This window comes from Struthio camelus, chromosome W, assembly GCF_040807025.1.
Source record: "Struthio camelus isolate bStrCam1 chromosome W, bStrCam1.hap1, whole genome shotgun sequence".
Taxonomy (NCBI): domain Eukaryota; kingdom Metazoa; phylum Chordata; class Aves; order Struthioniformes; family Struthionidae; genus Struthio; species Struthio camelus.
The window spans coordinates 45446497-45460482 of NC_090981.1; the positions used below are offsets into that span (position 1 = coordinate 45446497).

The window sequence follows — 13986 nt, forward strand, 5'->3', positions numbered from 1 at the left end:
GCTGGAAAGTTCTGGGAAGGAAAATTGCAAATGTAGAGAGTTCAAAATAAAATGGGAAGAAAAAAGAAGTTATATTTTGACTTTTGAACCTTATTACATACTGGTATATTGTGTAACCTTTAAATCACAACAGCTATGATTCTCTGTAAAGCTGACTAACGTACTATGGCTTTTTGTAAAGTGGAAGATAGCCTTTAGCTGAGTATTTCAATTTGCAGTCTTTCCATGTCCTTTCATACTACATACTGAACATGAAGCTTCCATATCACCACTGTTTCAGTTCTTTCTTCTCATATTCAGAAACATTTCACATATCAAATCACTGTGCTATCTAGCTTTGTTTGCGGAAAGCAAGAAGAGAAGTAATATTTAGCATAATAATTATCCTTTCGGCCAGGCAATTTTTCTCTTGAAAACAGGATCTCAAGCATCTTCTGCAATTCAGTTATTAGAGGATGTCACAACAGAGCACCTGGCCTTACTAGGCTTATTCAGGCTACGTTTCATTTGATAAGCCTTTAGATGAAAGTTGATTATGCACATTGATGGCCTGAAATTGATTTTATTTTAATTCACCTAACTCATAACTGAGAACATATTTTGCTTTTCTTTTTTAATGTAAAAGCTTTGATAAGCAGTATTTTGAGGTTCCAGTAACTGGAAACTACTAACGAAAACACAGTACTTCTGTATTCAAATGAGAGGTGTTCATGTTAGTGCTTGTAATAAGATTAGGTGGTCTAATGCTTAGGAACTTGATCATCAAATTTTTTTAAAGCAAAAAAAAAATGGGTTTCTTTTGCTTGGATTTTTTGGTTCTATTTTTCTGTTAGCATGAAGTAGTATGTACTTACATAGTTCCAAAACGGATAAAAGAAACATTGGACTGCCAGTATCCAGGAGCAAGGGAATATTTTCCAGCCAATGGTAACTCTTTAAAAAGTGTATTTTGAAGAAAAAAGCTGAGGCATTTTTAAGAACTATTGATCTCCTCCTTAAATAGCCAGAGGGAAGTTTGGATATATGTATTATAGGGCCAGCTAGTCCAAGCAAAAAGAATTCAGTACTCAAAAAGCATTAGCAGCCCTCAGGAGGCACTGCTAGATTTGATGTTAGTTAGAAACTCATCAGAACCTGACACAGCCCAAGATAGTTGATCAATTCTCATAGCAAGAGACTTTTTAAATAAAGGCAAGGCTAGTTTACTAAGTGCAGTTGTGCATATCGCTTTAAATGATAAACCTTGTGACAAGAGCTGTAACTTCCATGTTTTACAGAGCGTTGAGGATGCCCCTGGGGCTCAGCAGGGAAGAAGAGGAATATATGGGGCCTCAGCTCCAGCTGTATCACCAAAAGCAGACGATGCTCTCAACACAGATGTGACTCTTACATATTCCAAACAATACACAGCCTATACCTTCTGATAGGAACCCAGTCTTCACAATTATCTATAGAGCAAACTTGTCAAGTTCTTTCAGATTGAGGAGGAGATGCACAACAGGTTTAGCGCATTATCCTCACCCAGGCCGTCCTATATTTCATGCATTTGCAGTACAATACCGCAGCCCCCTCACTGTCTTGTAAATGATCTGTGACCCAGGAATGGGAGAAAGCTGCTGTGCTTGACCAAGAGAAAAAAGAAACTGGGAAGTCTGCAAAAAGCTGCTGTGATACCCAGGTTTTCTAGAACTGGGTGACAGAGGAAGTAGTAACCTGGAAAAAGCACTTCTGAGATCAAGTTCACCATTTATATTGTTAATAGAGATTCTTTAGTCCATATACAAAGATCACCACTGAAAAAGGGTGAGGTCAATGAAGTCTATGTACTCCAACGTTTCTCCTGACAGCTGATTTGTCACATTTTACTGTTATCAAACATGAAAAATAAAAGAAGTATTGACTGAAAAATGCAGTGGAAGTGCACATAAAAAGAAGCTGGGGGAAGAGGGAGGAAAGGAAGAGAGAAATCAAAGCTGCTTACAGACACCTGCACTTTTTAAATCCAGCCATCAAAAGGGGGGAGGGAAAGAAGTTTTAGGCCTTAGAGATATAAATCCAAGTGAGAACAGGAAGAAAGGTTTAATGAGAACAGAAGAGAGCGAGCGAGCAAATCTCAACAGCCCTGAAGGGAGCCATTGTTAACAAAGAGACAGAGGAGACGGGTACTCTGAAGCTGATTTAAGGGAGGTCAGCCCTAACAGCCGGGACTAAGTTGCCAGTTTCCTAAGCCAAGTCACTGGTGCAGCTAGGAAGGATCCTGGTCATTAAATCTGATCTATATCCTTTTTTTAAATGCTTTTCTTTTATAATTATTTTTGCAAAGCCAGACAAGAACTCTTGAGACAAAACAATACAGATGTCAATGTATCAAGTCTGTAATCCCAAGGAAGATTGTGGGCTATCTGGCACTGCGATCGGCTATATTGCATTGTCAGCGTCACTCGGAGTAGCTACATATGACTGCAGGTGGGCTCATGCCTACTTTAGAAACATTCCCAAATTAGTTTGTGGTATGATCCCTAGATCTGGTCGCAATAGGCAGAAATGATGTCTCTATAGCCAACCATGGCAGGGATGACAACTCACTACCGTTACCTAAGATTCCCCTGCTTCATCTCTCTGAGCTTCCTGGTCCCTCCTGTGGAACTGGGACACGGAAATGGAAAGTCCTGGGATCTCAGATCTCCACTGACCTTTCAGAACAGCAACACTTACCTTTGCATGGGAACCCATTGTTGGTTGCTCCACATGCTGAGGACAGTGAAGACACACTAGGAGATGCTGATTTCTCTTCTCCAGTCCTGACGATCCCTGAAGGACAGAAGGAGGAGGACTGTGACCACAGTCAGGTGGAACTACCATGATATATATAATAAGCTGTATGTTTGGAGTCCTATCTCTTGGTAGCAGCTCTGGTGTCAAGAGGAACCAGAATGGGGCAGAAGAACTGCTTGGCCCTCCATCACGTAGACTACTCAGCCTGGTACAGTTTGCACCGATAGCTCTAAGCCTGGTTTCCTGGGCCTGGTCAAACTCTGTGCACCCCACCAGCAGCAAGAAAGGAGTGACACAGCTGTCCAACAAGTTCAATGTGTTGCACGCTGATTGACTTAAGATAGGTAAGCCTTTTATATTAATATCTCACCCTGGAAAGTCGTATGTTGTGCATGTTGCATAATGACTTGGACAAGACATATTTGCTAGAAGGGCTTGGGATGGAGGGGCACGAAGGCAGACGAGATACCCAGCAAGTTCCTGCCAAAGTGCAACATGAATGCAGACACACCAGAGACGGTATGAAAACATGTTAGAGGCCTCAAGAGAGGACTACAGCAGAGCTCAGCCTTGCTATGGCCTGGAGATGATAGGAATGCTCAGGGATAGCAGACGGAGATCATGAATAGACAAATGTTATTACGGAAAATTATGCTCCTTTAAACACGGCCTCTCTTCCCTCCCCTTTGCATTCCTTTGAGGTTGCGTTCCGCCTCAAGCTTGGGAACTCTTGAGCCTCAACAGACTAGAGGGACTCCCCACGCCGGGAGCAGCAGGACACACGCAAGAGGGACCAGCCACAGCGCCTTCCGGCATGGCAGCAAAACCAGCGGGCTGGGGAAGCCGAGTCCCTTTGATGCTTCCCACACCAAGAAGCGCTGGTGCCAGTCCAGGCCCAAGGACTCCTAGCGAGCCACCGAGCAGAAATGCCAGGCTGAGCGGCAACCATGTGCTTATTTGAACTGAACCAAAAGCGAAAGGATTTGATACTGAAACCTCCCTGGCTGTTTATTTCAAAGCACTACATCTCCTCCAGTTCACACTGTTCGCTCAGTGTTCGCACACTTATGCGTTCCCACTGCTAGGAAAAAAAGATGTTTGTTGCTGTTGAACCACCAGTTTGGACGCCTCTCACTTCTTCTCCTAAAGCCAAGCATTTCTGTACACCCAGACCTACCCTCCTCTATTTTAAAAATCCCACGCAGACATAAAAGTTCACACACAAAAATCTCCCAAACAGACCATGACCTCTTCTTTGCGCTCCCTGCCCTCTGAGGCAGGTAGGCGACCGCGCCGAAGCAGCTCAGGCGGCAGACACGCACGTACGCTGCGTTTCAAGAACCCCGAACGCGGGCCCCGACGCGCCTTCGCTCCACAGCGTTTGTTTTGCACGGCCTTTCCCACAGGGCACGGCCTAACCCCGCCGGACCCTCCCCAGCGGCTCCGCCTGCCCCGCTCTCTGTAACGCTAACCAACGCTGCCCAGCCTCCTCAGGCAAACGCTGCGCAGCCCAGCAGGCCGCGGCCCTCTGCCAGCGCTGCCCCTACCCCCAGGTCGTGACAAGCCACCTAAAGGTTTTTCCTGAGGATATAGCCCAAATGAAGTACCTCACTTCACAGAAACTGCTTTCCGCCCCCACCCCCGTTAATTTCCTAACAACCAGAAGGAGCCGGCTGAGAAGCAGCGCGTGCGGCGTTGGGATGCAGCTGTGAAGCAGTTCAGATACTTCCACCCCGAATTTACTCCAGCGCTGTCGTTAAATTTTTAATAAAAACCATGTTGAAGGTACGTGCTTCTCCTTTACGAACGCAAAATGTATTTAACATTTTGTAATGGATGGAGATAGAATATGGATGCACATCTGCTACTTCTCCAAAAAACAGACTAGCACGATGACGTTAAAGGTTTCCTCTGCCTAAAGAGCCCAGAGAGGCACAAAAGCTCTCTTCTCCCGGTAGTGTTGGTTGTTCTGAAATTGCCCCTCTGATGGCTCTTCTCCCATACCCAGGGACTGAGCGTGGTCCTGCACCGTGCGTAATCTTTTAGACAATAGAAGAACGGGGATAAAACAATGTCAGATCTGAATAATAGCATTTTACATCCACTTTACCCAGGTGTAATGGATTGCAGAAAGGGCAGGTTAATTAATCCAATTCTCAGGAATTTTAATCAGGTGAAATTACAGAGGCATGAACATGAATCAGCACCATATGCTGGTAAGTTTTTGTTATTTCATTGGGAGCCAGATGTTTCTGTGCTCTGCATTATATCTAGTATAAATAATTTCAGCATTTGTTTTCAGAAAAATAAGAAAATTCACTTGGGGGAGGCTATAGGAGAGCTGCAGTTAGAGGCTTAATTTACTTTTCCATCTTAGTGAAGTTGCTGACCGATAAATATTTGAAAAAACTGACTGACCAAGTTGCTGTGATCTCAGACTGGAAACAACAAAAAATGTAAAAGCTGCCTCTCATTTCAGCTGTCTGTCTACTATGTTCCCTGCTAAAGATGGGACTGAAAGACAGGCAAGACTGCAAACAAAACTACTGGTAAAAGTCACCTAAATGTACAAACATCATTTTAGCTTGATTTAACTGAAAGTAAATACGCAAGTGGAAAATTTTCTAGTCTGCCCGAGGAGCTTTTGATACAACCCACTTTTTATACTGATGTGGTATATCTGCATACACAGCTGCAGGTACTGAAGTGTCTATGCATACGCCTCAACACATAAACTCACATAATCTCATTGTAGACCAAGTTCTGCTGAATTCAGAGATTTCCACTCAGCCAAGAAAGCTGGCTAATAACTTTCCGTCAGTTAGAGAAAACTGATAGATTTCTTTACAACTATTGGATGTTCATTTAGATGGTCAGTTCTGAGTTGTAAAGCAATTGCAATGAGAGGTATTGAAACTAAGAGTCTGGAAGTGACTGAGAATCACTTTTTACTCTCAGAGATGACAGAAGTGGGCTTTGCCTTGCGTGACGTGAAACCCAGAGCATACTTCTAGCATCCTCCCACCTTCACCAGAGGTGGAAAATACGCGAGAGCATCAGGACCAGGCCCACAAGGACTCCTCACGTTTTGGGGTTTGGTTTGCAGATTACCTCTGTTATTTTCCTTAGGTATTCAGTTTGGTTAGCTTTGTGATTCAAGTTCATATTTCTAGACTCTTGCAAAACTTGGTTAACGTTCTGTGGTGACAAATTTTGCCAAGTTTACTTTCCGACTGGCTGTTTGCATCAAACTAGTGCAGACAACTCCATCCCTACCTCAGCCTTCAGCCAGCCTGTTTGCCAACAGTCCCGTTTGCCCTTCATTCCCTCTTGTCCCCAGCTCTAGCTCTCTCCTTTTAGGTCCTCTTCTCTGGCCTTTTAACTAATCCCCCTACCTAAAACATATTTAAAAAGATAACAAAAATCCATCCTATTACTGTAGACATATTATATCCTTCTAGCTCTTCTTATTCTATCTTTTTAGACTATAAGCTGAATGGGACAGTGGTTATACTTGTATGGAAAGTGTCATTCTATGAGTTGGGTCTACTGTTACACAAATAACAATATGTTTTTGCAAGGCTAAGACCAAAGTTAGGCACTATCTCCCTTAGATCCTGACTAATCAAAACATGTGAATATGAGCAAACCATTTAAGTAGACTAGCACTCAGAGTAATTTAAGCAGTGTAGAGCTGACTATCCATGGCTAATTACCCGGATGGGATTTAAAGTGTGTGGATGCAAACTGAGTGTACAAAAACCCATCTGGAGTTCATTGTTCACTGGTTTGGATAAACGCAACTTTAAAAATCAAATAAATCCCCTAGCACTATAAATCAGAAGTGCTAAGCCTAGTGTGACAGACAAAAGGTCTGTAGGACTCTTTCTACTATTTTTGAAAAATATATCTAGTGGAATCAAATTTCAGGATGTTTGCAAACATATTTTTAAGCTTTCACACTTTTATTCCTTGAAGACTTCTCCTTTCCTCTTCCCAGCTTCTACCACTATGTAGTAGGGTGAGAATTGATCTTTTCATGCAATATAGTTTTACTCGGGCTACTGCAAACATAGCAACTAACCACCAACAAAAATACAAAAAATACAAAAAAAAATATAACCATTATTTGTTAAAGAGATTTCAGTGGTAAAGGAAAGTAAAGACCACTTCTAAAATACGGTGGGAAAGAAAGGGAATTATACTTCTAGTGGTTTGTAGTGTAAATATTGACAGCTAAGTACTTTGTAGTGGAAATAACTCAGCTACTCTTGCCAAAAAATTAAATGAAGCACTAGTTAGGGACATCTGTTGAGTTCAGAGACAGAAGTACAGAGCATGGTCTGAGCAAGCTAAGGGGGAAAGTAACCTTGTAGCAGGGGATAATGCATGCTTTTCTTAATTCTCTACTAGAAACTTTAATCAAGTCTGACATTAAACTGCATTCAGAGACTGAACCTGACTGATATTTTTATTAAATCTTTTCATCATGATTTCAAAGGGTGCTTAATGATGTAGCTGTCATATATATGAACTAAATTACATGTTCTGCACAACACATTTACCACTAAAATAAGCATTTTTAGGCCCAGTCAATCATCCTCAAAACAGAATGGTTTATTTTCGGGAACTTGTTGATGAAACTACTAAAAAACAAGCAAATAATTTTAACTCACAAGTTCTCTGAGAGAAGGCCAAGGAAATTCTAGAATTATGGCTGTTTGTTCACAATTATTTTGTCTCCTCAGGTATATGTGGTCTTTAATTATCCAATCCCACAGTATGTTCCCCACTAGCAATCTTAATTCTGGCATTTCCTAACTTGTGAGTGTATGATCTGTCAACTTTAATGATCATGTTCTAATATATTTGTAATGTAAATATATAATACACACAAATTGAAATGCCCAATCATGTTAACAACTTCTACACTTGCACACATGTCAAATGCTCGATCCTAAAAATGTTTAACTTAACAGGAGTAGCCCCATTGGATAGTCTAATCGCATATACAACACAAAAAAATGCAGATTAAAAAAACCCAAAAACATAGCATATTTTCAGTTTGAAAATCACAAGATGTTGATTGCTTGTGTTTACTATCCCAGGAGTGGAGAGCTTCAAAGGGTTTATAAAGCTGGCTTGTCTCTTCTCACTACCATCCTTAGTCCAGTAATTCAGGCTGCAGTTTTACCTAGGCTATGTCATGTACCTGTGCGTGTGCGTGTGTGTGTGTGTATGGAAACAACTGGATCTTGATCCTCCACTCTTTCCATAAAATTTTCCATAAAAATTTGCATTAAAAATTCAATTGGCTTCATTACTTAGATTTATTCTCATTTAGTCTGGCCACCTAGAATGAGGTATTGGACCTTTTTTAAGCTTTGGTGCTGGAAGAGATACCTAAATACATACTTGGACATCTAAATATGCAGTCTAGCAGCTCTAAAATTGCAACATGTCTTCAGCGCCAAAAGAACAGCTAGAATATTCAGGTTATTTTCTATTGAAAAACACCATTTAAAAATGCAAACTTCGTATAATTGATCAAAACCACTCAATACAAAACGTGAAACGCCCAGTCATACTAACAACTTCTACACTGGCACACATGTCAAACGCTTGATCCTAAAAATGTTTAACTTAACAGGAGTAGCCCCATTGGATAGTCTAATCGCTTCCTCAGATGAATAAGGTTATTTGCCTTTGTAAGTACTTTCAGAATCACCCCCAACATGTCACTTTTCATCCTCCCTTACTGTTGTACTGTTGCAAACCGTGGAGTTACATGTCATCTTTTCCAACATTTTAAAAAGTATTTCTTCTATCTCCATATGCTGGAATTCAAAAATACCTCAAGCAGTTTTCAATCGGAAGAAATATTGTGTTAGGGTTGACTTCTTCACCTTTCTCATCGCCACAACACAGGAAAATAAACATGTTCTATGCAGAAATTAATCACATTCAGTGACCTTTTGACAGTAGTGCTTTAGCTTCTTTTTTTACTGCTTCATCAATCACAAATAAATCATGATGGCTGGTAAGGCACCAGGGGACTGACATGGCAGTGTGTCAATATCTGTGACTGAAGTAAATGTTGTTGTCTGGTAAATTATCAGCAGAGGAGATCATTGACTGAGCAGCAATTCCCCAGAAGTTTGGAGCCATTAGGGGATGTTACTTTCAAAGTTCATCAACCCCAGAAGTCCCGTAACAAATAACAGTTTAACCATAGCAAAAGGTATACCATTTGTGCTGGAGTATCCATGCCCAGGTCTAGATCATGTTCATCAGTAAGTGTGGGGCTTTCAGCTGTCTAACAGTGTGTACCTGGGGAGCCAACACTGAAGAAACATTTTACTAATGCAGTTCCACAGGGAACCTATGGCATGTCACATTTTTTTAATCAATGACCTAGAAAAAAACAAACTCATTACAGATAACATTTCCAATGGACACAAAGACTGATGGATGGGCAAATAAGAGATTAGAGCCTTTACCCTATATAATCTTAACGCTTGGAAGCCAGGTACAGACAATATGCGTTTAATAAGGCTGAAAGTAAACTCACGCCGTGTCCAGAGTGATGACTGATGACTGGTCTCCTCTGTGCCCATTAGCACCCCAAAGTGATTACTTACTATCACTTTTGGGTTTCAAACAGAATTATGTCAAGTTGATCGACAGAAAATAGGTTTTCTATGTCATATAGATTCAGCGAGTGAAGAAGCCTTATGCAGAACAGCAATACAAGGCTACTCAACTAGAAGGAGCTCAAGCAGCGATTTATTTGGGGGCAGTCACTAAAAGGTCATGCCAAAGTCATGCTGGGAGACAGCAGTGCCTGGCTGATCAGTCAGGACGTGAAATGGTCAGTTATTCAAAGGAAGGCTGATGATATATAGTGCCTCTCTGGCTTTCATTTCTTTAATGGGTTGATGCTGGAGGTGTACAGGAGTCGGTTATCATGTGGCCAGGTCAGCACAGTCTGCCAGACAAGCAGGAGAGAACAATTTTAGGTTTGGCCGTAGGATAAGCAGAGACAGTATGGCTGTTTCATTTCTGGTGCCTATAACTGAATCATCTATTAGGGATTTGACAAACGAATATTTGAATTTGCTCTCACCTTACCATGGCTGAAAGCTAAGGGCATTTCTATGCTATCTGCCAAATACCCAGAAATTCAATTTCTAGGAACGTGATGATACATATTTTGCAGTGCCTAAAACCATAAAACACGGCTCCAGCACTACCACCTAGCTTTGTGAGTTGATTTAAGAGTTAGCATTGCAAGGAAATGCATTTTCACATTTTACAGGGTATCTGTGTAAGAAGAAAAATCTGGCAACACCATTTGCCAATTAATTGAGCCTTTTCATGCAGTAGGGTAATACAGAATATTCTTGCTCCTCCCAGGAGGTATGAAATATAGACATAAAAGCAAAGAATATAGATGTTCATCAGAGATGGAGAGGTTTCTCCAGGAAAACACCAATTTGAGGAGAATTTGGAATTGTCATAGACAGTCAGCTACATATGAAGTCCTAGTGTGATACTGTGGCCAAAGATGCTAACACAATCCTTGGATATTGGAAGGGCTCATACCACACAGTAGGTTCTATTGCTCCATTTGGCAGGGGCGCAATAGCTAGAAGACTCTGTTTTTGTACCAACAAATAAGAATGAGTTCCAAGAGACAATGAGAAGGATTAAATATTAAAAAGCTTGGCCTATTTTGATAGATTGTAAAGGGCTCAATCCTTTTTAACGTAACATGGAAATGGCTCACAGGCCATTTGATTGTACTGTATAAGTATTTGATGCACAACAACAATAAGATAATAGAAAGCCTGTTAGACAAATATATGACAAGATCAGACAGCTGGAAGTTGAAGTGAGGCAGTTCAAACTGGAAATAAAAATGTTTTTATTGTTCTAAATAATGAATAGTTAATTAAGGAATGATTGCAAAGATTGTGTTTTGATACGATCTATCACTGACAGCTTTCAATTCAAGCCCCAATGTTTTCTGGGAGAGTATTTAGTCATATAGTCTGTGCTGTAGAAATCAGGCTAAATAATCAGAGATTGCTTCATTCTAGGTTGATAATCTTTGACTCTTAATATAAACATTCCTTTGGCCTCAGCGAGTAGGAAAAAAGGAACTTTTCTTCTGTGGGGAAGATACATATTACAAACTGTATAATACATTGATAAAAAATAGCGGTATTTCTGCTTATGTTTCTTCATGGTTTTTTGGAGAATATGACCTGCATGGTGCTGGGGTTTTTTTCCTAAATTAAAATATTTCTGTTTCTGCAGGGCAGTGCAGGCTTAGCTACAAAAATGGTAATTTCTCCTTGGCAGAAAAGACAAGTCTGTTGTGGACAGCTTTAACCTGTATCCATTCCATCAGGCTTTGTTTCTCTGCCCCACTACCTTGATTTTAATGAAACCTGTCCTTGTGCTTCTGTGCTTTCATTTTACTGTTTCAACTGCTTATACAAAGCAGATAGAGGATCCTGTTTGGGCTAACTTGATGAAAAAAAATTGGAGGATTGTTCTATTTTGTTTTTTTATTACATGTTATTCTTGGGGGAAAATATAATTGGTTTTAATCCCTTTGAATCACAGGAAGTATACCATTCTTTTTTTTTTTTTAATTTCAGCAAATTCATAGCATTCTGTCTGGATGATTTAAAATCTGTTAAAATATTATGCCCATATGGTAGCTACATTTAAATACTTTGCAACAAACAGCAAGGCTTTGATTTCTATTGATATTGCAATTGGAGTTTTGCTGTGATATCAAGTACTACCTCTGTGTTTTATATTTCAGATTACAAACGGGCAAACTAGGATGCAGAAAGCTTAATCAAAGCTTGAGAATGAGGGCCAAGGTGTCTGATGTGAATTCATCTGCCACAATTAGATTTAGTAGACTTAATCTTCTAGTTCCTGCGTCTTCAGTTACTTCAGTTACTGGAAACAGTAGCATTTTTCATGTCTCTCCATAGATATATATTTTACATCCAATAACTCTCTAGGCACAGGACTGGAGGGAACCCCAAGGTATCGTTAAGCCCATTATTCCTTTGCCCCAGAAAGAACAATTATGCCAATATCATTTCTGACAGATATTTACTAGTTGATTTTTAAAGACTTTGGAAAATTCCACCAATTCTCTGAGCAATTTATTCCAATGCTTGACTCCCCTTCCAATTAAGCTGCAGTTTATATATATTATTTCTAGGCAGAGAACATGAAGAATGGATTATTCTCTCTCTTTGCAGCCACCCTTTTTGTATTTGAAGATTGTTTTGTTCCTGCAGTCCTCTCTAGGTTAAATAACCCAATTTTTTCTATCGTTTTTCATAGGTCACATTTTTAGACACCTGAACACTCATTTTTCTCTACTGAATTCTCTCCAAGAATGTCCATGTATAATTGGCAAATTACTCTGAGTGAAGCCTTTAAATGATGAATCAATAGGAAGGATTCATTCATGTCTTGCAGGCTACCCCTGAGGTTACACATTCCATTTGACTCCAAAGAGCTCTGGTCTTTATTCCATCGATATGATATTGTTGAATCATGTTGAGTTTGTCCACCATGGACCAGCTTTAACCCCTATGTCCTTTCCCAGAGAACTGTTCTTTAAATGAGTTTTACCTACCCTGTTTATGAAATAGGCAACTCCTACCTAAAGTATGTGTCCCCATTGAACAGCACCTAATTATTTTTAGATCATACCTTAAATTTGTCAAGATCACTTTAAATTGTTATACCATTCTCAGTATTCATTCCCAGCTTGGCTCCATCTGCAAATTTAATAACCGTACTCTGTACTCCATCATCCCTGTTACTAATGAAACTATTGAACAGCATATGGATTAGAAGTAGATACTATTCTGTACATCCTTCCTTTTTGACAGTGACCCATTGATAAATTCTCTCTCAATATTCTTTTCAAACCAGTTTTAAACTTAGGAATCTGAGGTCACGTGTCACGTGTCTTTAGCTAGCATATAAGGCTGTCATGGGAAAATATTAAGAGCCTTACTGAAATCAGGGTGCCATACCTGTGCTTGTCCTTGGTTCACAAACCCTATTTTACTGTAATTGAAGGAAATAAAACTAATAGCTATCTAAAAATATAACATATAATTTCTTCAAAACGAAATGAAATGTTCAATGGTTAAGTCCTTGCAACAGCTTTTGAAGTATACTCAAACTGTGATTCTCTTCCCAAAGCTGAGTTGCCTACCCTCACAATTTGTTTTTCTTTTTTTCTAGACTCCACAGTTTTTTGGGAATCTGAAGCACTTGGCATGCCCCTGTAAGTAGCAGAAATGTTTGAGCTGGAAAGGCTTTAACTTCTGCTAAATGAAAAAAAAACTGTAAAGGGTGAATAAAAGAAAAATAGATAGCAAACAGTATATAGTAGAAAGTTTAAAATGTGGAAAATTGACAAGGCAAGCCAAAAATGACAGAAGAATCTGTGGCTGGCAGGACTGAGTCCAAGAAAAAATTGTCTTTGAAGTCTATTTTGAACAAGCGAATTCTAACCATGGTATAGGCTCATTACTCAACAGAGATGGTAAATTTATTCACAGTAGTGCAGAAGAATCAGAAGTGTTTATGAAACATCTCCATTCTGTATTTGAAATGAAGAGAGATCACAGAAGGAAGATCCATGCATGCTGAAGTACTTTCCAAGCTATTCGTGGCAAAGAACACTAAATAGCTACAACATTTAATCATTTTAAATGAACAGAATGGGAAAATTTGCACCTGATTCCTAAAAGCACTATCTGAGGAACTCTCTGGCTCACTTATCTTAACATTTATTTCATCTTGGGCTATCCAGGAAGTTCCAGAAGACTGAAAGAACGACAATGTTGTGCCAAGATTCCGAGGGGGCAACTGGGATGGGCAGTATAAATGCAAGACAGAAAGATCTACTTGAGAGGCAACATACAGTTGTAATGGATAAAATGTTATAATGTAACCGATTTGCAACAGATTTATCAAAATTACTTTAAAAGTACAGGAAAATCTGAATTTTTGCCCAGTTAAAACAGATGGCACTCACTGCAGTGTTTCTGGACACCAGCTTCAAGTTTTGAAGAAGACTCAAAATGAAGTAAAACAAAAAAAGTAATAATTGAGCTGTTTGACATATTCCCTCGTAAACAATTATTCATATCA

General features: G+C 39.8%; 1 protein-coding gene across 1 annotated transcript in view; it reads right to left on the reverse strand.

Annotated features, from left to right (window-relative positions):
- LOC104146892 (microtubule-associated serine/threonine-protein kinase 4) overlaps positions 1–13986 on the reverse strand; it is a 397004-nt gene that overhangs the window by 321042 nt on the left and 61976 nt on the right. The window contains exon 2 of the mRNA XM_068924761.1: positions 2716–2811. Within this exon, the coding sequence (XP_068780862.1) occupies positions 2716–2733 (18 nt within the window). The 5' untranslated portion in view covers positions 2734–2811. The remainder of the gene's footprint in view (positions 1–2715; positions 2812–13986) is intronic.